The sequence below is a fragment of the Xiphophorus maculatus genome, chromosome 16, assembly GCF_002775205.1.
Source record: "Xiphophorus maculatus strain JP 163 A chromosome 16, X_maculatus-5.0-male, whole genome shotgun sequence".
Classification (NCBI taxonomy): domain Eukaryota; kingdom Metazoa; phylum Chordata; class Actinopteri; order Cyprinodontiformes; family Poeciliidae; genus Xiphophorus; species Xiphophorus maculatus.
This window is the reverse complement of record NC_036458.1, coordinates 13337807-13363414: the sequence shown is the minus strand read 5'-3', so window position 1 is coordinate 13363414 and position 25608 is coordinate 13337807. Positions and strand designations below refer to the sequence as shown.

At 37.6% G+C, this 25608-nt stretch overlaps 1 protein-coding gene across 2 annotated transcripts in view; it reads left to right on the top strand.

Moving 5' to 3' along the window:
* LOC102227289 (protein kinase C alpha type) overlaps positions 1-25608 on the top strand; it is a 101080-nt gene that overhangs the window by 27162 nt on the left and 48310 nt on the right. For both annotated transcript variants that reach the window (XM_023349220.1, XM_023349219.1), the window contains exon 3: positions 3401-3483. In XM_023349220.1, coding sequence (XP_023204988.1) covers positions 3401-3483 — 83 coding nt within the window. The remainder of the gene's footprint in view (positions 1-3400; positions 3484-25608) is intronic.

Genomic DNA, 25608 nt, shown 5'->3' with positions numbered 1-25608 from the left:
GAAAATCTACATCAAAAAGACCAAAAGGGTAGCTGCTGGCAGGGGGTAGAACATTTTTCCAAAATCACCTGACTTCTTGGGGGGGGGAGAAGGAAGCTTTTCTTTGTGGTTGAATGAACATCCAAAAGAGCACAGAAACAGCAGTGGTAAAAACCTGTCACCCAACTTCTGCCCAACAACTCTTTATGAAGCATTCTTCTCAAGACTAACCCTGCAGCCCTCTCTGCAAAATAATCTGTCAAGATTTTACTTCCTTTGCTCCATCTTCTTCCCATGAATCTCAGATCAAAGCCATCCTCTTTGTATGTTTGGAGGCACTCTGGGAGATCCAAATCGACCAAGGTTCTGTCTCAAGTTGTTTTGCTGAATCCCCAGCGCAACGCGGCTCTATTAATAGAGACTCTGTTGATTACTAGATAAAATGGTCTAAATACACTCTCTGGGGAAGTAATATGACCACATTTGTAAGAGTACGTGTGAAACATTCTCCAGTTGAAATGTTATTATGTGCTTACCATGGTCCACCACACAGCAGTGTACTTGTGGTGTAAGCTGCTTTATAATGTCAAAGCTCCTTATCTGTGTGGTTGTGTAATTAAGCAGGCGAAACAAAGAACATAGTAATTAATCATAATATCCCCAGAGAATGTGTCTCTGTGTCATTGGATTGCCAGTGCTCTGTCGCTCAGCACAACTGGATCCTCTGCAGAGGCTGAAGGTACTGCTAAGTGTCACATTATGGAAGAAAAATAGGACAAAAAAAGTATTAACAAAGCAACTTTTTGTGAGATGCAAAGGTTTGGAAGGTTTTATCTAACAGGTTTTAAATAGTTTTAGATCTTTTTCTGAATTCTGAAATAAGAAATGTGTCTTAAAATTCTAGAGTCAAACAGTGTTGAAGCTTCAGTTTAATCGACTATTTTAGCAAGCCCTTTCTACAGTTCTATGCAATTTTCTTTTTTGCATCTTTTATTTGTTAGCGTGTTAAAGTTATGACAGAAATCATTCTCTAATTTTGGGTAAAGTCTGGAGAGCAATTCATCATTCTAAAGGAGCTTTGAGAAAGTGTGAAGTATAAACTTATTTTTACACCCAAATCTTATATTTATTGCATCATCCAATAAATTGCTATTACTTTTCCTTCATATTTGTAGAAAAGTTGAATTTTGGCTGATTTCATCTACAACTTCTATATTTTTGACCCCTGCCAGTGTGGATCAGAATAAAATACTGGTCAGAAATGGGAATAATTTCACTATGGATACTTCTAGGAATTGTGCTGTTGAATCATAGTGTTTGTCACAGGAAGCCAAACAAATCTGTACTGAATTACAAGAAGACTGGACTCTCCATTGAATCCATTTATGCCCAGGGGAAGGTACAAATTTGTTCTTCCAGCTGCCCCATTAAAATTACAGATCCCCTTACTTCTTTCTACACATTGGATAAAGTACCTTTTTTTCCCATAACTGTTGTGTTATGTGTTGATGACATATTTCAGTGGTCCAAACATTCTATCTATCTTCAGCAATTCTTGGCTGTGCATCAGCTGGATTGGGCTTGTTTTCTTTTTTTTCACATTTTAATTTCTTGACTATGGACATGGAAATCAGCAAAACTAATGAGAGCTACAAGCCTGAACTGAAGTTCCAAAAATATTTTTTAAATTGTATTTGTTCACAATACCACAAATAAAACTCAACCTATTTTTTATTTTTTACTTTTTTATGGGGGTGGAGTTCCATGATTGTGACCAAACATGAGTTTGCAGAGTCTCTTCTGTTCAGTCATTGAACTACATTGACTCTTACGTTCTTAACACTGCTTTTAGATTTATGTACGATTCATTGGGCATGCATGCAGTCAAAAGTCGACGCCAGGGATTTTAGCCACAGGGAGATATCGTCTCTGTCTTGGATAAGCTTCACTAACACGCACACTGACTCTGACAGAAACATGCACTGCCCGAAGCTAGATTTATCCTTTCCAGTGTGTGCCGCTTACTGACCCCTTCATATCTCTGAACTGAGATTAGTGTCAAGTCATTCCATTTAATTCATTGGGAGAATCAAACAGGTCTGAGACCAACACCAAGCAATAGCAAGGATGTGTGAGTGAACTGTGAGCAATGCCAATAAATTGAGGTTAAAATGAAGTATAATAAAACCGTCATTACACTCATGATTCACATACTGTAAATAGGCTGCAGCAAGGACGACCCAATGGTCGCAGTCCCACATCCACATGTGATTGTACCAAGAGGTTATTGCAATGCAAAATGTTTTTGGTATTTTCATTTTACATACTGTAATATTTCAATAATGATAAATTTGATGATATATTGAGAACTCCTGCGACAGACTGGTGACCTGTCCAGGGTGTACCCCGCCTCTCGCCCGGAACGTTAGCTTGAGATAGGCACCAGCACCCCTTCTGACCCCTCTAAGGGACTAGGGTGCACAGAAAATGGATGGATGGATTGAGAACTCCTAATGTGAATCCATTCTTCCAACCATATATCCGTCCATCAGTCGGTTCGCTGCTTCCCAGAGTCTGTGAAATCCCGCACTGTTCCTTAGACTTCTGTGTAAACCACTTTCTGTTGTTTCATCTGCACCCGTCAGATTGTCTGGCAACAGCGACTAAGCTGGCACTGGGAAACACAGAAACCACACGTATTCTGTGGTGAGACATCACAAAAGCACACATGAACAGGCAGGCAGCTTGACAAAGAGCACAGCAGACAGATCGTGTGAGAATATAAAAAAAGACGAAAAGAATAGCAAATTTCAGATAATGACGGAGAAAAATACAGTCAGCTTGTGTGCAAGCTGTCACAGATGTCCACGGGTTTTTTCCTCTTCCCTCTGGATCTGCGGCGAGGTCCCAATGTAAATGCCACCATTGCTGACACTGAGACGCACAGATGTATCAGATGTATCCGAGTCCAGTGGAAGACAATAACACCATTTCCATCAACTCCATCAGATTACAAGTAGCCAATATCTGTAGAACACTGAATATTATGTGCCATTTTTTTCAATGTGGGTGTGAGTGTGGGTGTACACATGCATTTGTTTGTCTTTGTGGTTTTTCTTCGTTGTGCTCATATAACTCAGTTTTAGGTTGATTGATAATAATTTTCTTGCACAATCAGTGCCTTACCGCCATTCCTTAAGTGTTTATCTCTCCTGTCGAAACTGTTTGCTAAATAGTTTACATAAAACAGAACAAGGATAAAGTACTTTGTGTTTGTTTGTCCTCTGGTATTTTCCACTTCAGACGACTATCTGAAGATTATGTTATGATTATAGAAGAGAACGATGACAGAAACACAATTTTGTTTCACAAATTATGATTACTAAATACCTATTTTTTTTCTTCTACTTCTCTTTTTCAGTTTGTTGTTTTGTGGTCCACAAACGGTGCCATGAGTTTGTCAGCTTCTCCTGTCCTGGTGCCGATAAGGGTCCTGACACAGATGTAAGTTTATGGTTTGTGTTTATTTATTCAGCTGTTGCAATTAATGTCAGAATTCTTATTGAAAAAAAATAATTTACATAAAATATATGTCAAACTGACAAATACAGTACTTCATTTATTTCATATTTTCCACCTTGCAAACAATGAACCCACCTTGCCAACTATTGTGCAATCTGGGGTTAATTGCTGCAAAAGTCACAAAAGTGTTTGCTTTTTACTTGTTCTTGTCTTTCAATCACATTTCTAACTAAATTGATTGAAGTTTCTTTGTCCCTGAAACAAATAAGATAACTCAATCAAGAATAAATGCAAAATGACTTTCATGTTTTTTTTCCTGCCAGCCACTTGTTGCATAGAACCATCACAATTTTATTAACTGGCAGTCATTACAGGTTATAATTTAATTGTCTTCTGTTGCTGTTAAATCATAGCAGGAAGATGAGCGCAAATGGTTTAAGAAAATATAAGATTTAGGGTGAGAAATGTGGCTTCAGTGGTATTTTTATTCCTATGTTTAAATGTAGAATGGAGCAAATAATTATACTGATCATTCAAAGCGATCAATACTACAATAAATAAGCCGAGGTGAATTTAAAGTTATCTACATTAATTGTGAGAGTTTGATATAAGTATTTAGAGGTTTTATTGATTAAATATGTCAGTTCTGCTTTTGACAATGTCAGATATTTTTTGAAGGCTGCTTTCCAGAAAAGCCAAATGTTGGAAAGGATAAAGATACATGTTTATATGTGTGTGTATTTGGATAGATGGATATGTGGGCATGCAGGTAGGCAGGCTGGCAGTTTGTATTTTAATGTATTATTTTTGGCATCAATGCAGATCTCTGACTAGTATGAAAAAACACCCTTAGTCTGCAACCAGCTGGATAAATGGATTCATTGCATATATGGGTATTTTCACATTGGGTCTGTTAATTGAAAATTGTAACTGTCGTGGTTTTTGATAAGATTCTGGCCCACATGCAAGATTACTCCCAGAAGAACAATAAAACTTTTAAAATAGTTTATTTTACAAGAAGAAGAATAGTGAGACAGTTTTGGTCCAGAGTAACATCTTGTTGGCACGGGGAATCGGGAGCAGGGTGGAAGAAATGTCTGCCAGGGAGGAATGAGGGGAGACCGGGTGGTTGGCTTGTTTGGAGGTTTGAACGAAGAACCGATGAGGCTCCAAGATGTTGGACCAGAGGGAGAGCAGAAGGCTTGGAGCAGATGATGTGGGAAGAACATTGGAGGTTTGCAGCAGACTGAGCAGGAAGAGCTCAGAGGCTTAAAGCAGGTAAGTGTTTTGGAGAGAAGCAGCAAGTTGAGCAGAGAGAAGGCCTGTAGCAGGTAAGTGATCGAGAGATCATCGTAGAAGGCAGCAGGTTGAGTGGTGAGAGTGTTGAAGGGCAGACGGGTAGTGCGAAGGATGAAGGTGGAGATGACGAGGAGCCTTGAGGTTGCCAGCCGGGAAACAGTGATCCAGACGGAGAACCAGGAAACTTCTCAGACAAATAAATCCAGATTTTAGTCCTCTTTGAGTATGTTGTGCTAAAAGAGGAGAACAAACAGATCATTAGTTTTGGCAGGGAACATATAGAAAACACAAGAGAAAACACAGAGAGCTTGGTGTTACCACGAAGGTTAACAGTCAGGCACACTGGCAGCCAGCTCCTCTCACCCTCCAGCCGATGAATGGATGAATTGCATTTTGGTGGACGCCTGCTAGTAGCTACCTCAGCCAGAAATATAAAAAATTGACCTTGCAAACACAACACCCCAGATTCCTGATGGTAAAGACATGCTTTGCCATCAGTATGGTTAAGCATGCTGATGCTAAAAGACATAGCTTTTGTAAGCTATGTCTCAATTTATAGTGGAATATTTCAACCTCTACACCACATGACAAACAAGAGGCATGGGGATAGAATAAGGAAATAAAATTGACCTTTACTTGTACATTCAAAATATCTTATTGTGTTTAGTAATGTGAAAAAGGAGGCAGGAGAGAAAGGATACATGAATGCAGCTTCTCTTAGAATTAATGATGTCTTTAGAGATTCATAGATCAGAATTTTGCAGCTTATTTCATATCTTTTTTTGTGAAACTTTGACCTGCTTTTACTCATTGTGGACTATTTCAATTTCTCTTGAGAACCTATAAGACATATTAGTAACTTTTAAAATAGATCATTTTCTAGCGTTTCTTATCCGTCTTTGTTTTAAAAAGCAATGTCACAACAAGTGTTTGCGAGAGTAGAGGCTGTAAAGCAGGATTTTGCAAAAAGTAAAATTTTACATCTGAAGTTGTCTTCAGGATTCTATTTGGGAACAGAAATGTACAAATATTTGTCTTGGAGAATAGAACAGAATTGTTCAGGATGAATAGATCCTGAAAGTTCAAAAACATTAAACATAGTAACTTTTCTAGTTGGGTGCTCAGAGCAGCTCGCAATGCTGCAGAAGACACTTTCAGATGCATCCACTCATGCCACTGATTAGCTCATTAATCTCTTAATAGTGTTTTCCTCTAAAAAGCAACAATGGTACTGGTGGAGTCACAGAAACCTCTGCTGCGGAGATATTCTGCAGATCATGAGGAAACATCCTATTGCAGATGTGATACCAACAGTCGTGACATTGCATGAGGATTGTTAAGAAATCAGCAGGGAGCTGCATATACACAGTTTGCTCAATTTCCGGCGTTGAACTGGAAACATGTTTTGAAAATGTGCCACAATCCAGCATTTGAGGTCACCTTAATTCTGGAGGAAGGGGACATTAACAGTGAAAATACACTGTGTGTGGTAACACATGCTCTAATTAGAAGAGTTTTGTTCATCTCCGCTCCATGGCGCAAAACAGAAAAAGCCAATTAAGTCTCTGGTGGGCCCTCTCTTCAGCTTCACCAGGCTGAAAGTGCTGTTAATGAATTTTGCATGGATAAGCCAATTGAAGGATGTACATTCACAATAATAGTGCATTCAGAAAACAAATCGAAAACTGCATTCATAATAAGTGCATTGTTTTAAGTTCTTGATTAATTACATACTTTGTATGTAATGCTAGTTTCACACCTCCTACTGGTTTTCTTTGCTTAACTTCCTCTCCTTAAATAAAACCCCAAATAGTTTTAATGGTTAGAAGTGAGAGTACTTTATTAAAGCTATCACATATAAGGCAACTATAAAAGCATGCAATTTTAATGCTTTTTGTTTATCTACTTTTTTTGCCTTGTCTTCTCGTTTGCGCTTGCCCTTCATCCCTTATCATTTATAATACTTCTGGGCCCACTCTTGTCATTCAGAAGCATAGCTCTGTCTTTAAGCCCACTTAACTACGTCTCTCTTTCATCTCTCTCTCTAGTGCTCACACACCTACATCGATGGTTTAGACTTCCCATTGTGAATCTTTGCATGCCTGTTATTATGCCTATTATCTTTCAAACTGCTTCAGCTCGGAGTCAGTAAGGAGGTCTCTGAAGGATGAAACGCTTTGAATGCTAAATGAAGATATGGGATTCACCAGCAGCTCTTTAAAGATACAAAACACTTGATCTCATTTAAGCTTTCTCAGGATTTGACACTTTAGTCAATCAAAGCACACAAAGTTTGAAATAATAATTGAAAAAACATCAAACTTTGCATTCCAATCTCCTTCAGGTCCAGCATACCAAAATGATGAGCCTCTCAGGAGGCTCAAAATCTCTGAGTAAAACTAATTAACTCCTTTAACATATTAAACAACTTGCCAAATTTTTTGACTCAGACAATATGAAATTATTTCATGGAATCAAAATGAGCAACTCTTTTTATGTGTAATCCAGAAATGGATTACACATTTTGGAGCTATGAATCAAAGGTTTAAAAGATTTGTTGCACAATATCTTGAGATCTGATTTACTTTATTTTTAAATAGAATTTTTTAAATTGCATTTACAAATTGTTGAAACATGAATGAAAAATACTGCTTTATGATAATTTGCAGTTTCTTGTTTTAAGAGGAACAAGAATCAGGTGAATTATTAAGAAATGTTTCCTTAAAAGATGTCCATTTTTTTCTTTTTCCCCATAACATCTGGCAGAAAGCTGACTGAGCATTTCAGAAAAGAAAACGTCTAACCTACAGTGAAATGTGGTGGTGGTATTGTGGTGGTCTGGGGATGAAACTTCCCGAAACTAGATTAGGGGTGAATTTCACACTCTGGACTTAAATCTGATTGAGATTCTATGGCATGATCTAACGAACACAAGCTGAATTTGCTGAGTTGAAGTAATTCTGCAAAAAAAGACCAGGATTCCTCCACAGTGATGCAGACAACTCTGTGTCAGATATCACAAACACTTATTGGCAGCTGTCGCTGCTAAGGGTGGCATAAGGGATTAGATATAAAGGGCAATTACTTTTTCAAACGTTGGTTTTGTGAACCAAATTCACAGACTGCCATTGAAGGATGAATGTGTTTAAAAATGTGGACAACTACTCTGAAAAGTTGACTTCTGCCCCGTGGCATCTCTTATTGAAGTACACAGTACACAAACATTTACATACAGAAAATAACTAAATAAATAGAAAAAAATGACCAAAAGATGTTGTTTGAAAGATGACAAGCAATATATAAAGTGAGTTTCATTAATCTTTCCGTAAAGTCTGAGTAGTATTTTTGAAAAATAAGCTTTCACCCTTAAAACCACATGTCCAACTGACTCTTGGACGTTTATTTCCATCTCTCTGATATGTTCGCCGTGACAGAAATGATGATCTGATCTCTGCATACTGATGTACACATTTAGCTGCCATACACCAGTGCATTAATATGCAGCTCTGTGTAGAAGTGGGACTTCTTGTGGTTCTCTGTCCTCAGAGTAAGATGATGATTCACTGAAGCCTACCAATCCCTCCTTCTCTCCACCCTCCTTTTCTGCCTCAAAGCTTTCTGAATCAGTATGTGTGTGGTGTCATGACTCTGAATCTGGCTTTGGGCTTGGAAACACACACACAATGTCACTTTTTCTCTTGCACACATGTACACTGCCCCTTTGCTCTGTGGGCGGAGAGTGACCCTGGTGTCAGCCTCAATCTGTGAATGGCGTCATCTGTCCGACAGACGCTCGGATCCGCTCGCTCAACGACACGGAGAAGATGGAGAGATGTTTGCATTACCATCACAGGGAAAAGTCCTCTCTCCTCCTCTCTTCTAGCTTTTGTGTTTTTCATTCAACATGTTGGAGCGTTGGCTGTAGACAGCACTGTATTTCGAGTCAAGGATCTCTCTAGAACCTGTGAATGAAAGAGAGTCATCCATAGATGAACAATTTGACACTCACAACAAACTCACATCTTCTTAACTGACCTACAGATCAAATTATAATTACAAGCCAAGATGTCTCCAACTTTAATACAGCGCAGGTGGTTCTCTAAGTTACCGTATTTTCCGCACTATAAGGCGCACCTAAAAACCTTCAATTTTCTCAAAAGCCGAGAGTGCGCCTTATAATCTGGTGCGCCTTAAATATAAAAAAAAGTTTTAAAATATGCCATTCATTGAAGGTGCGCCTTATAATGTGGTGCGCCTTATAGTGTGGAAAATACGGTATGTTATTTGATAGCACTGCTGCGCTTGTTTATTTTAGCCTTTTTCTCCTGCAACTTTTAGATGTCTCTCTGCTTCAGCACACCTGGTTCCAGTATTAGTTTATCATCAGAGCAGCTATGTAGAATTTGACCGCATGCTGGTGCGGCAGTTTAGCCATTCATTTCAAGCGTTTAGGACAAGGGACACATCTAAAAGTTGCAGGACTCTGGCTCTCAAGGATGGCAGGTTGTGACCACAGATCTGGATGAACTTGATTGGCTACTGTTAATAGTTGCATATGCTGTTTTTTAAAAAAAACCTCTGACCATAAACTTTTTCTGTTTGAGGTTTGTTAAAATTACAAACATTAGTTCTATTTGCTAAACACCTGAAAATGAGAGATTGTTTTCCCTTACCTTCTTCAAATTCAGAAGTTAGCACATTCTCACTAATGGTAGAATTCTCCTTTAAACTCTATGATTTGTCATAGTTGTCCACAAACTTTGACTTCCTGTATGACATTTGGATATGGTGTTTTAATATTTACATTATTTTTCACATCTATTTTGTGAAGTACACCAGTTTTTCTAACAGTGAAGCTCATGAGGCAACAGGATGTTGCTACTGCTGTACTTGATCACAGGCTTTCAAGCTTCCCCCTTTTTCCTCCTAATGTGTTAGCAGTCATTATGGTGAAACACTTAGTTTTAATTTCATCAGGCCACAGAAAGGTTTTTTCCTCTATGCATTTATAAAACTGTAATTTTGCTATCTATGTCACTTTTGTAGGAAAGCTTCTTCCACTCTCAGTGGACTTTCAGTTGTTGCTGGTACAGCTCTTGTTTCACTGTGGATAATGATGCCATCTCAGCAGATTTACCCTGAATATTCACAAAATCTGTTGTTGTTCTGGGGTCAAAACACATGTTCTGTAACATTTTATCTCTGGCAGATCAGGAAATTTTGTCGTTTTTGTTGATATTCTTGTCCTGTGTCTGGATATTATACTCAAAGATTGACCAAATTAACAGTTCTCCACCTAAAATCTTATCTAATTTCTTTTGATTTTTGAATTATGTCACAAAAATATGCATTTGAAGTTTGTCTTCCAATGCATCCACAAGTGTGCTGCCATATAACTCAAATGTTGTGAATCAATCTATCCCATCAGTAAATTAACTCATTAACTCACCTATTGATAGTCATCTTCCACATGAACAAGATCTCATCTTCATCTGGACTTCCCCAAATTATGTAAAGGCATCTTAATGTATCTAAACATATGACTTTGCAGAAAATACCAAAGAAAGATTTCTTATTCTTACATTTTGCAAATAAAAAATATTTTCATAATCTTGTTCTATAATAAGAACCTTTTTATCAATGTCTGATTCTGAGAAACAAAAGCTGATACAGTGTATATAAATATCTCCTTTCATCGGTAGAAGTTGAAAGGAGTTTATCTGTTTATCTTTGATACAGTTAGTGGTGCCACAAATTTAATACTTGAACAAGTACACTTAGTCACCCTCCACCAATTTCCATTATCTCATCAGGTCAGGCCTGAACATTTTACCCAAAGATAACAGTAACAATATGTTGTTTAGCTGCCATTTAGCCTGTACTATTTAATCACCATTGCTGTATGCTGCTCAGTCAGAAGTGCATTCAGTCATTCTGCTTCACAGTCATAATGTATGTCGCTACCTTTTCCATTAATTCTGCACTGACATGATATAACTGAGCAACACACTGACACACTTGTGCAGGTGAGGCATCTAAACTCCTCATTAAGCAAGCATTTGTATAAACTGGTGCGACTCCATTCTGCCCTCTGTTCCCCATTAGAGCAGTCATCAGTGGTCGGGCCTGTTGACATTCGGACTTTCCTGAAACCTACTCACTCTGCTCAGCTGCTCTGATCAGCAGTGAGAGGCACCTTTAGCTTTTAGCTTTGATGAAAATGAGAATATTGGTGAGAAAATGAGAGGGGTACAAAAGCTGGCATGTTCTTAGATGTTTCATGACTCCTGTATCTTTACTGAAAGATTGTCTCCTTTATAGAACCTTTGTTACTTGGCCAGCACATTGGAAACTTTGCAGCTTCAGTTTCAGTGCTAATAGTCACTGAAACTATTAGTGACTAAAAGACTAAAAAAGACATTTTTTTGGTCTTTTTTAAGACTAAAAAAAGACTAATGTGCAGGGAGACTGCATATTAAGTCATTACAGTTTAGTCACATCATAAAGAAAGTGTAAATTACAACTGCAATCAAAAAGCAAACAGGTGGATTGCTACATTAACCCCAAAGAAACCTGTGGCACCATCAATTCTCTAAATCCAAATAAGATCTCATGTTGAGAAATTGCTGTTAATTATATAGCAAAAATGTCCATCTAGACATTTGTGTCCTTATGCAAAACGTTAAAAGAAATGTGACTTAGCCCATTAATTAGTAACTGTGTCAGTATAGTTGTGTTGCTTATTTTGGCAATGTGACTAGCAAGTGGCAGTAAAACCTGATGATATATCAACATCAGGATCTGATCTTGAAAATTAACTGAGAAGCTAATGCTAATTTCAGCTGCCAAATTTTAGCTAATTTCAGTGATCAAAGTGTTGTGTATACTGTATAAAACACAATTTCTGAACAGACAAACTTATTAATAGAAATAATATTTAGTGACTAAATGAAATCACTCAGACCATTCATAAATGATTAAATCTTTGATTCAGAGCTTTTATGTGGTTCTACACAATAAATGAGAACAAGACAAGTGAACATATTCTACAGTGCAACAGTAATAGCTTATAATAATAGAGCAACATTAGTAATAACTATGGACAAATGAAGGCTGATACACTACATGTGTATCAATCTTTACTATGAGACCACCGAGAAGATACAGCAACATCAATCATCATCCACAAACCAGGGTGAAGATTTAGAAAAATATTAATTGGATATTTGCAACAAGACACTGAACAGAAGGGTCAGTGCATTACTGTAGTTCAGAGTGTGCATTTTTATGTACCAATCTGCAAAGATGGTCTGAGAGCTTTGTGTTGTCCAACTATTCATTCCTGCAGATAATCAAGATCAAAATGCGAGGCAGATCCATGGTTCATGATATTGTTCACGGTATTTAAATAATTGTTGAATACTTTTATATGTGGCATACTTTTTTAATATTCTGTATCTTCAGTTCTAGAATCCTCATTGAATGAATATTTTATTGAAAATCTTTCTGGCCTTCTTGTCTTTCTTTATTCCAGCAAGAAGTAGGAATGAAAACAAGCTCTCTGCAATTGATGACCACAGGCATCCAAATCAATGCTTTAAATGATTTATGTTTTAGGTTAGTGGTGCTGCTGCAAGCAATTTTTGTTTGGCTAGGTTGTTGCATAGATTGGTGTTTTTTGTTACTTGGTGGTATAGTTTGTTTTTTGAATAATTTTGGTGGTTTATTGGTTGTAGTCAGATGGATAATTGTCTGGCTGGTTTGTTTGTTCATCAGGTATTTGCTTTGTTATTTGGTTGAATTGTTGGAGGGATAGCTATTTGGCTGGTAGGCTGGGATGTTTATTGTATATCGTTTATTGAAAATGGTGTGAAAAGGATTTCTAATTAGATTCTTAATGGTGCATGAAGTACATTTAATCACTAGAATAATTACTGGACATAATGTGAGCTGAATTAGTAAATTCTACAGTATCTGCATACCTAAAATAAAAATAAAAAATTAAAATAAATGGTTCTTAAATTAATTCTAAACCATCTCATTGAGACTCTTCTGACCTTCTTATCTTTGCACTTAAAGGAATCATTTTATGACCATGGTTGTTCATTTATACTTAATTCCAACAAAAAGTTTGATTTCCCTGCCAGTGGTTTAATTCACATAGACAATCTCTACCATACATGTTGTTAATGTTGCAGCTAACTGTGCAGAAAACCAATGTGGCTTCCATTTCTTATGGTGTACAATAACTGTTAGCTATTCTTCACTCTCTGTCCGTCTGCGCAGATAGAAGGATCTAGCGACTAGGCAAGGTATCACAATACGTCAGTGGGATTTTGAATACGTCAGTGTTGAATTTCTGCATGGCGCTGCCACAGTTTGACACACTGACAGTTGTTGAGCTGAAACATGGCAAATCCCTTGTTCCTTCCTTCTTCTTCTGCTCCTGCTGGCAGCTGTGACAGCTGGCTGATTCTTGTTGTTTTCTAGTTCTGAAAGGTTACAGTCTCTGTCCTCATACAGTTACTGTGGGAGTATTAACAGACAGTTAAGCATTTTTTTCTGCAGCTGATTTGCTTTTTTATGCTTGAGTACAAAACTTAACTCTCTCTCAGTCATTTTCAGGTGATTTCAGGTCTTCCTCTCTTTGCACACACATCAGGGATTTACGTAAGGATCTTGGTAGCCGTAGACCCGCCTGTTGTGGAGTATAGTTGCCTATATCTTAGCTGTTTCGTGGACAATTTGCTTTCCTTCCTTTCTTTATCTTCTTTGCCACTCAGCTCTGACTTCTAGCAGCAGAAATGAGAGCTAAATAACATTTCTATACTGAGTAGATATTACACAATGTCAAATTCCTCTTGGTTTTAATGCTGAAGTGCACAGAAAGCGGATTACCGCTTTGAGAGTCGAGCCTCTCACTGCACATCAACACAAGCTCTGCTGACAAGAAGGAATTCAATACAAACCAGCCAATATGTATGCGAGGCAGGTCAATTAAAGATGGACTTCTGTCTGCGTGAAGATTATCCAGAGGAACAGATCGAGTCTTTAGATTGCAGACGTTTTGATTATGCAAGACCAAAACACAGAGGGACTGCGGGCACAAGGCTGCTCTTTAGTCAGAATTCACAGCATGTCTGTATTCTAAGCAGTAAGCATCATTACTTTAGGCTGACCAGATGTCCCATACCAACGTACCGAGTTGTAATTCCTCACAGATTACTGTCAGTGAGAGAGTTGTCGTGGAAACTCTACTTTACAGTAATACACTAACAGCTACTCTTTTTAAAAACACTTTTCAAGCATTATTTAAAAGTTTTTAAATACCCCTCAAAACAAACTTTCAAATAAATTATTTTTAAAAATATTTGTTAATCATATTGTTAATTAGTTCAATTGGTTAGAGGGTGTGCTGATCGGATAGTTGGTTGGTTGGCTAGTTAGTTTCTTAACCAGACTTATAAGACTTGATGGTGTTTGGCTAATATGTTGGTTGGACAGCTATTTTGTTGATTGGTGGGTTTGTTGGTTGAAGAGGTAGTTAGCTGGACAATGAACCAGGTATTTCTGATTATAATATTGCACACACTGTTATTATAGATAGAGTTGTAAATAAATATATTGGCGCATTAGCCATATAGTTGTTTTTTTATTTGGTTGGACCACCCATCAGTTTTTTTCCAACTGCAATATTGTGATGTTGGGCCATAAGTATTTACCAGATAGATGCTTGGTTGGTTGCTTGAATTGTTGGTTGGATATCTGGCTGGTTGGGTGCTTGATTGGACCACCCAACAGTGTGCAACACTGATTCTACTACTGCAACATACTCTTTTATCAATCATTACCATGTCCTCTCCGCTTTACTTGAGTCTTAGCATCTTGTCACTGACCACTATATCAGGTGTGAACATAAAAAACAATGACAACTAGTCTGTATAAAAGGCCAAATATTAATAGAAAGAAAGTTTGAATGCATCTTACGTGGAGTATGAAAGTATAAACGTTTTTTTTATCAAAGTCGACTTTTGTAATTGCAATATTACAAACGATGAGATAGTGATGATGAATATTATTCACTATGTTGTTCTGATTTTCCCTGGTTCTTGCTGGGTTGGTTTTCCAGTCTAGGATTCCGGCATTTGTTCTCTTATCTGATTTGAAGTTTAGCTTCTCCCTGTTGGTCTCAAACCACTTAACATAGAAATTGAAAATACTCTAAAACACTTAAAACACCTAAAATTGCTGTTCTTGGTCCGTGAGAATCCAGTTGATTTTCAGGTTAAAATTTGGAAAGGAGACAGCATCCATGCAAAGCAAATGAGCAGTTTACAATTTTCTGTTTCTTAAAATGCTGTGAAGTTGATATATTTTGCACAAATCCCCATGCTTGTATTATTAAAAAGTAATTGGATTTAGATGCCTGAACAACTGGAAAATGTGTGCAGCTTCATGTGCTGTTGATTTAATTACAGATAAAAAATAGCGTTCTGTATTTATGGGTTGCACACCTCATTACACACCCATATGTGTTAGTTAGTTAAGGGAAATTCCTCTGTTGTACACCAGCTGTCCAAAGCCAGAGAAACTAATAAAGACTTGGAAACTCGATATTAGGAGATTATTAGTTGAGTGCACGCATAAGCTATATGATGTCTTGTTACTTAGGATGTGCAAATCTAATCCTCACACAGCAACCTAGATACAATAGATATAAATCTGGCAAACACTGCTTTACACAGAAGTGACTTGATAATGCATGCAGTCTGTCTCTCCTCACGTCGGGCCTCTGTGTTAATGTTGTCCACCATCCTGCTTACGTCTCTAAAAAATGGCCTCTTTACCAGAACACCCCCAATGAGACGCCTGTCCTGTTGAGCAGCTACCAGCTGACTTTTGCAAACGCCTGTCTGTGTTGTAGCAGCATGGGTCTCTGCACAGCGGTGGGTGGAGACCAATTTAAACAGGCCTGAGCTAGTGGGCCAATAAAGCAGCTATTTGCTTCTCGCAGCAAGCGTTTTGTTTTATGAACTGTTTTATAATGCTTGCATCTGGGTCTGCTGCTAATGGATTTTTTGTATTATTATTATTATTAACAATCTGCCAGTGATATTGATTATTCAATTACTCCCATCCTTTACTCATTCTTTGAAATGAGCCAAACCTGCACAGAAGTAATTACCAAGACTTGTCGGAACGTATGGTGTTTGGATATTCCTTTGGCTTTTCCACAACAAACTAACTGCATGACAATCTGACAAGATGTGAACCATCTGTTAGGTGCCTGATCTAAAAACTGATTGATTCACTTCAACAAACAAAGGTTTATTTCATCAACTGAAGGACATAAGTGGAGTGTAGATTATTAGCACTTTATTAGCACTTTGTGAAAATATCACCAAACTACAATTTACAAAATTTCTTGTATCACAAATTTAGTAAAAGAAAGAAAAGAAAATAGGAAAAAAACAGTTTCTCCTTCAAACAACTAAACCTGTTTCTTCCATCTTCTTGTGTGTTCTCTATAAGGGAAACTTGCTTGCCACTGTGAATATATAATACAACCGTTTGTGTATCTCCACTGATGTTAATTTTGTCTGTATATTTGAAGGTAGAACGCTTATCAACAGATTCACCATTAAAATCTATTTGTACAGAAAGCAAGGGAACAAGAAATTTAAAAATAACCAGAAATCAAATTGCAATGAAAACAACTCAAAAATCCAACTGTACTTACATCAGTTTAACCTGCTGAAATGCTTAAATTAAGAATAAAAGGTAATAATCAAATATGAAAATATTTGCCAGAGAAAAATACTGGGAGTATTTGAGACAAAGGGAAAAAAATCAATGTATTGTGCTTCACCTGCATAATTATGCCCACACATAAATTTTATATTGTTGACATGGAACATTTTTCCTTATAGGGAAAAACATTAATAAATTCACATTTTTGCAGAGACCACCTGCTCTTATACTTTTGCATTTTTAAAGAAGAGTCACCACGTTTATTATAATTTGACAATGCGACCCTGCAACATTTACGAGTATCTGAACTTTTCCAGTTTGAGGTACTCCATAAAATTACTGAGAAACATAGAGGAAGAGTTTGAATTAGATTCAATGGCATAAAAAATGATAAATGGTCAGATTGCTGTAATTTATTTGAAAGGCATATTCTTAAAAAAAGATATCTCCAAAAAATGTACAATCTGAAAAAAAATATATAGAATTTTCATAAACACAGGCAAATTTTTTAAAAAAGGGATAGAGATGTTCATCTTGCTCAGCAGTGTACCTTGCTTTGTTTAACCTATAAAATGTAATTGGAAGCAGATCTGTTATTGTTGAAATGTTAGTACCACCTTTTAATGAGTGGGAAAAACAGATCTCAAAGTGCTTCTTTTGACATTTGAGAGTAATTACGTTTGGTTCCAAAAAAACGCTGCAGAAAAGATTGAAAAAGTCCATTAAAGATATCAAAGTGCTCAAATATTAGAGGAACGATTGAGACATCAAGAATTATCAGGTAAAATATGTACATGTGGAAGCAGCAAGATCCTGTCAGGCGTTTATTAGATTAGCCTGAATTTAGGGAAATTTTATACCAGGGGAAGCATCAGAGTTTCTTCATCTTCTCCTTTAAAGAAGCAGGGAATGTAGCAGAAGAGGATAATGAGGGACAGACAGAGGAAACGGAGCGTTCCAGGAGAGGCAATGAATAATGTGGGGTAGCACATAGAGGTCAAGCAAAAAGAGAAAAGCTGCAGTGTGTCATCTCATAAAAACCGAGGAAAGAATAGAAGTATTAGGAGTTGAAGCTAAAGGGGCTGAGCTTGGTAAAAGGCTTTGAGAAGATGAGGAAAAGGGGATTGAGAAATTGGGGAACCTTCATTCAGGACACTTAGAACTGCAGTGTAATTAACTTCAGACCTCACAAGGAGTCCAAATGGTGTGAAGATCCATGCATACTGTGCGCAGACCCCATACTGGAGAGCTGTTACGACAAATTCGTGCTTCGGTTCAGTCCACGATGACACATGCACATGTGACTGGCATGTGTTGCTGCCAGTGTCGGTGTGTTCCTCCTGTTGGTCCATGTGCGTGCCTGAAAGTGTGTGGGCACCCGGCCCTTCTGGGAAAATTTTGAATCAAACTCAGAGTTTATTGCTTGGTCTATTGTTACACCGACTTTTTCTTTTTTCTTGGTTTGAATGTTTTCTTTTCATTTTTAACATCTGTGCAAAAGGTTTCAAAGATGGAAAACAGCAGAGGAAAAATAAGTATTTAGACGCACAAGGTTCAAAACTGAGTGCAGGGACTTGAAAATATGCAAAAGATTACAAAAGCTAATTTATGAAGTCCAGTTTCTCAGATGTGTTAAACAGTTCAGCTCCAGCTGGGAAGAAACTGTTCCTGTGCTGTAAGGTTTTTGTTCTTACAGACTGCAGCCTCCTCCGAAAGAGAAATGACTCAAACGACATTATCAAGCTATTTCTGAGTGAATGAAATATGTACACTTATATTTTCTGGGCAAGCTTTATGCGCTCTCAGTAGAAAATAGTCCAGACATTTCTGCAGTTTGCCCATTGTTGCGGTTCAGGTTGTTTTTGAGACGTTTTTGTTCTGTTGTTATTGGATATAGCCTGCTGCTGCTAGGGAGTGTCTCCATCTGTGCAAATTTGGATAACAGAGGTGAGCTGAGTTACGAAACTGCAGATTTATGCATCTAGTCACTTCTAACTTTGCTCTCTGAGGACTCTAGAGAGAGAAACATCCAAATAGTACAGATGTTATCTATAATTTATGTGACAGGTTTGAGCAGAAGGAGGAACATATTTGTAATGGGCCAAATTAAAAGACGGTGTATGTAAACAAACAGGAGAGAATTATAAAGATAAATTGCAAATGCGGTGAAGTGGTATGATAAGTATTCTTATTGAGACTGGATGCTATGACATAAATCTTTAAACCTTTGCCTTATTTAAAAAAAATAGATGAATGAATAAGGACTTTTTAGAAACATTAATTCTGAACATAAGTTGAATCATTTCTTAATTTAGTTTTGATTTAGGTCTTGATGAGGCTGAGGCTTGGTTAGAGTGGAGTAGTAGTTCATGAGTTGATTCGGCAGATCATCCCTCAGTAAAGATGTAGAAATTCAAACAATATGAAGAGAAGTTCAGCTGAGCCAGATTTCCATCATGTTGGTAGAATATGGTGTTTGGACAACTGATAAGGGTTCCTCTCTATAAAGAATGAGGATCCTGATGCAGACTCTAAACTTGATGATGTGCTGGCGGTAAGCTAAGCTGCTTGAAAAAGAAAATTAAGCAAAGCTAATTAGTTTCAAATAGGTGCTACTGAACATCAGTTATCGTGAACATTTGGGTGCACTGCTACTAAAGTTAACTAATTTTGTTCTGTCCCTAATGCATTTTTATCTAGAGGTAGTCCATTTCTCTGTCAGGGACAAACACACCGGCACACACACGCACACACACCCATCTGCCCCAGAAATGTCAGTCTGAGCTTGCTTGTTGCTTTGTTGCTCCTGAAAAAGGAGTTGCACAGAAAGGTGGACTGTCAAGGAGTTTAGCCTATCTGACATGTTTACGTCTCTGAGGTTAACGTTGTGACCCACTGTGCTCTTACCACTGACCCAATTTGATCTCTTTTAGTAGAACTTCCACTTTCCCTGGAAGCCATTTCAGGTTCTACTTGTGTGGAGAGGCGGGTTCTGTCCTGGGCTTTCAAAATTAAGCATTTGACGCCACATGTTTTGATTATATCACAGAAAGTCTCTAACTGTGCTCTCTCTTTGTCAAAAAAAAAAGAAGAAATCATCAGTGAAACATGACGAATTGTGTAATCTTGATAAGCTTCACTCAGACAGCAGCGGAGTCTTTTGTCTTCTGCTCTTCATGTCTAAGGCATTGATTTTGGCTTTAATTATTCCACATACACAAACACTCGTAGACGGATGCGAGTGCATTATGAATGGGAGCTCATTTATTGGAGACAGACTAATGATGCTGCCAGATCCTGCTCCCCGCTGAGAAGAGCGTTGCAAGATAAATTGTCATTAAAACCTGCGTTCTCAGCAGAGAGGTGCTGTTTGAAAGTGTTACAGATGAAAAATGTGCAGCTCAGTGCAAAACTTGATTTAACAGCTTAATGCTTGTGTATAACTACCCTGTTTTAAATCCCATTTTAATATAGTGTGTCTAGGCATTGTGATGTCTCTTTGAAAGCTGGTTTCACAGCTCACTGTTAATTCTGATGTCTAGATTTAGTCCTGATTTGCTTATAATAATGGCAGACTGAACTTTTCACATGTATTTTAATGAAATCCTGTAACGTTTCCATCATTTCAGTGAATTCCCTGATGAGTGCTGAATCTCCCTTGTAACCCATCCCCTTTGAGCTATTTTCACATTTCTCTATGTCTGTAGTTTTCTCTTTTGCATTGTTGCCTTTAGGACTGACCAGAGAAATTACACTTGCTTTGCTGTTGTAAATTCAGTTGTCAACACACATTTTAATATGCACGCTCACATAATATGAGGTGTCATAATTTCTCTCAGCCTCTAACCTGCACTGTCTTGTCAGCAGTAGCAAATATGGCTCTGCATTCAGCAAAAGACTAAAGCATTTTTGAAGTACCAGCTAGAGATTATGATATCACATTAAATAAATATTAAGGTCATCCAAATAAAAATGACTAAAGAAGCGCTTCCAACTTGGACTTTAGGCTAATTTTACTTCTGTGTTTGTGCATTTAAACATCTTATATTCTACAATTTCCAAGTGTATGACAACTAAACTGAAATTTTGACAATGAACATCACAAACTTTTAGTCTGTGCCACAAATTGTATGTAGCAGTGTCACCAAAATTAAACAATTTTTTTAGTCAATCGTTTTTTTTATTCTCTAATGTATAATGAGCCGATTCTATCTTATCTTCACACACCGCAGATTCTCACAGACACAGGCCTCATTTTGTACACTTAGTGGTTGTAATCTGTTCTTTCATCTTGGCTACTTCTCTGGGATTTAAATTAAGAAACAAGATTTAGAGAGTTAGAAGCTACTAATTAAAGCTATTTGATTAACTGATAATGAGCAAACGTGACCACATGTCTAGAAATGTGGTCTGGTTTCTGGTTTGGAGGAAAAAGATATGTGTTTACACAATACCAAGAAAGAAATACATTTGCAAAAACATTGCAGATACAATTGTTTCAATATAAGAAGATTTAAAAAGCCATTTAAAAAATGTAAAGTAAAAGTATTTCTAAAATTCCAGTATAATACTTGCTAGATTAAGTCATGTAGAAAAAACACCTTAATTTATGGGTGTTAATGTGCCTCTGTAAGCTTTTGAATATCCACTGATTATAGCTTTGCCCTATAGAAATATTATTTTTCCTATGGATCAGGCATCTGTAAGGAGTGATTTGGAAGACCAGGAATAGTAGGATACAAACACCCCAGCACTTCAAATGTATGTGTCTGGATTAGAGATGATATAAGTTCAGAAATGTTGCATGAAATCCGAACCGCTCAAATGTTTTAAATCACATACTCAGTGAATACATCTAAATAGAGGTTTGCACAACTGACTGCATTCATTTACTTGTTTTACTGAGATTTTACACCTTCCCTACACTAAAGACTAAAGAAAGTAGCTTCTGTCTTTTTTCAGCACTAGAGGCTTTTATTGACAGTCACCAGACAGGAAATGAGCAGAGAGAGAAAGGGAAGACATGCAGCAAAGGTCTCAGGAAAGGTTGGGAACCAAACCCAGGCTTGCTGCATTGAGATCTCTAACCTCTGTATATGGGGCAATTGCCTTTTGACTCTGTATGGTCTGCAGTGTTGTGTTATAATGTCTTACAGTGTCTGCACACTGCTTATACCAATGCAGAAGTTTTCTAATGTTGAATGCTTGACTGTTAGTTGGCTATTCTAAATCTCCCAAAGTATTGTGTGTGAGATTGTGATGAATTTTTCTGTTTTTCTAGAGACGGCTAAAAGAGTGATTGGATGTGGAGAATCTCCGACAGCATCAGTAAAAACTAACACATCAGAAAAAGATATTCAAATATGATGAGGGCAAAAATAATGAAAACTTTATGCAGTTTGCTCTTTGAAGCCACCGAACAAACATTCATCATTAAAAAGGCCACTGCTGATGTCGGCTGTCTCATTAGCTGCTCAGCTGCAACACCCTGCAAAACCTGCTGCTCTTCCCCGCAAGCAATGCTTCATCCTTCAGAACCATTTTCTAAAAAAACACTTTGACAAATAAAGAGTCTGAGGATTATTTCAGTCATTGTTGTTCTTCCTGTCCATCAGTAACGAAAAACATGCTGGCTGGGAAAAGAGAAAATTTATTGCTTTCTGTCTTTCATCGTTTGGACATGAGGCTTATGTGGTAAAATACTGACATCAAAACAACCGTAACTGATTTGAACTTTTGTTTGTTTACTAATGTCACTTAAAAACTAACTTTATTCATTTACTTGTTTAGTGCTAAATTTTTAAATCCATGGTTATTTTGCTCTTAGAGGTAACAAAATTACTCAACAATTTTTCATTTCAGGCTGTTATGAATAATTCATGCTTCTGCAATTTACGAGGTGTGGGCATAAGCACATACATGTGTGTAGCTTCTCACAGGCGTACTCCTGATTTGCGTGTGTGTGAGAGAGCTTTTGTAAACTGTGTGTATTTCCTAGCAGACGGCAGCCAGGGAGCTGACCTATTCTTTAGTCCGGAGGCGGAGGCAGCCCGGTGTTTAATGTCACCAGCAGGGTGGGACTGCAGGAGACACAGGCAGTTGCTGAAGAGGGAGCTGGCTAGAGAAAGGTGGGATAGCAGGATTTTCATTTCAGTTTAAATATTTAAGTTCCTCTCCCTCATATGTATTGGTATTCGATCTGGCAGAAATGCGCTCTATCAAGTTTGCTGGCGTCGAAGTTAGACACAACCTGACTGTTTACTTGTTTGCGGTGATTTTTATTGAAGCATCTCTCACTTAGACTTACTCTTTACAGCTTGTTCACGCTGTATTCTCCTACGGTATAGATGTAGATAGGCCTTAAATTATTTTTGCTCTTTGTAAACTGAAAATAGAAATGTGAGAAAGTGCCACTTAAGCTTGTGAGCAGCTTGAACATCTTCAGCATTCTTGCTGCTCACATATTATTTTCTGGATGAAGTGCCTTGCAAGTTGTCTACTGTTCCACACCAACTGATATCTCAAGTTATGCTCACTTGCCTCACTTATTGCATCTCTTTTGTGTAAGTATGGGTGCCTGAAATAGTTTAATATCATCAAAAGTAAAAAACAAAACAAACCAGAGTCACCACACATCAAGAGGAGTCGGCTGAGGTGTCTTGGGAATCTGCCTAGGATGCCTCCTGGTGAGGTACTTTGGCCACATCACTGTGGGAGGAGACCCAGAGGAAAACACAGGACAAACTGGAGGAACTATGTTTCTTGGCTGGCCTGGAAATGCCTTGGGATTCCCCCAAAGAGGTGGTCCATGTGCTGGGGAAAAAACACTAGATCTGTCTGCTTAGGCCACCGCGCTTACTAGCCAACCCCAGATGAGGCATAAGATGATGTGGATGAGAAATTAGTTTGCTCTTTTTTTTCTTTCTTTTATTTGTTCCCATTTACTGGTTAACTCCTAAATAATATCCACTAAAGAAATTGCCTCCCGAAATCTTAAGTAAGTTAGAACATAGTCCCTCTTTGTGTAATTTAATCTCAGTATAAAGCCAGCCGTTCTGTGAAAGACCCAGAGATTTGTCAGAGAACATTAGTGAACAAACATCATCATGAAGACCAAGGAGCACAGCAGACAGAGGAAAAGTTAGGCTCTGGAACAATATCGCAATATTGGCCTCACACACTATAGACTCTTTAAGAGTAAAGTTCAATCAAAACTGGACAGACTGAAAAACAATTGCAAACCTTTTGTGTCAATGTTGTCCACCTAAACTAAAAGGCAAGAAGAGGATTAATTAAAGAAGCAGGTTCCATGGTATTGCTGGATGAACTGCAGAGATCCACCGCACAGGGAAGACAAAAAGTATTAGTATTTGTTGAAAAATTTGAAAACTATACTTTGTTTTCCTTTGTACTTAACAATTATTAGCAATTTTGTGTTGCTTCTGTCAGTGCATTTAATTTTATGGTTGCAGCTTTGTAAAAAAAAATAAAAAGTACTTTTACAGCAATATTTATTAGACTGAACTGTTACAATTAGAGCCTTTCCATCTTAGGAAAACATGCAATATTTCATAAAAATGCTGAATGTTGAGATAAGTATATAAGTTTTTGCTACAATTTTTTTTGTTGGGGTTTTAGCAACCAGATAATGAGTAGTCTATCCAGCTACTGAAAAAAAGCAATATTTCTACCTCAGCAAATAGGTTTCATTGAAAAGGGGGAACTTTGTGATTTTAGCACTTTCCCAGCTTTTTGCTGTCTAAAACATTTTATGCTGCATTAAACAAGCATCACCAGATATATAGCAAACACGGAGAGCCAGAATGCATGGTATTAAAATAATTACACAACACTAAAGGTAGTTTTATCAGTTATGTATGTTGTTTCTGTTGGTATTATTTACTTTGTAAAGGCATTTGAGCCAAAGGGATGCCCTTCCTGAATCTTATTTTGGTGGAGATTTATTTCTTTTAAAAGAAATAATTCCCATAAGTGTTCATTAGATCTGCAAATGCAGCTCTGAAATTGATATTACTGCCAGAAATCTTCAGCAATTTCAATTACACAATTGTAAACATTGTGTAAGCAGATGCCAAATCTAAGGTCATATTTCTCCATCCTAATCCCATGAGATTTCCTTATGCTATCAGCTCCTAGTAGCGTTCTATTTCTATGTCAAAATTTATAATCTGTGCAATGACAAGTGGTCTTTATCTTGTACATTTATTAGCCCTAGTGAAGCCATTGCCTCGGGTAACTGTACAGCTGAAACCAGGCAATCAATTTTCTCTGTGAGGCGCCAGGGGTACGAAGCCATGCTGAGAGCCGTGTCTGCCTCCATCTCTCCAACAAAGCCACAGCGGTTTGTGCTGCTTCACTGGCGCTGTTACCTTACAGGTCCTCTCTCGTCTTCCCTCATCACTGTTTCCTTTCCTCTGTCCCCACATGGCTCATCAAACACATGAAACAGGGCTGGAGTAGAAAAAGGTAGCTTATAATTGAGAGATTATGAGGGTGTCTGTGTGCGATTTAGTCCTGTGTGCATCACCAGGAGATATTAGGTCATTTTTGGAGGGGTGGTTACATGACTCCTACTATCTCTAAGGGGAGTATGTGTTATCAACATCCTACTTTACAATCTGTAGACTTAGGGAGTTACACCATTCCCACCCTCACCTGATCTCATTTGGTTTCAGTGTGCTCCTGTACCTCTCCAGAAGATTAGATTTCAGCTCTGCCATAAAATGTGTGAATAGATAGGGAAATACTCCCAGACGATGTTACAGGCTCAGGCAGATCTATGTTAATCTTTTCTCTGTTCTCCTGATAATTGTCTAACAACTGGCATTACTGCTGAGATCTATTTTTACATTTTTGACTCTTATTTTCAAGTTTTATGGCCCTGGAGCAAGGCTAGTTTATATGCACATAGCACTATAAGACACTAAAAGTGCTTTACATTAAATCAAAATAAGAAAAACCTTTAAGCTTTGATAACATTGCAAAAAGCCTTTGTTCAGTTAGTCTATGATCAGGCTAACAGTTCATTATGGAGAC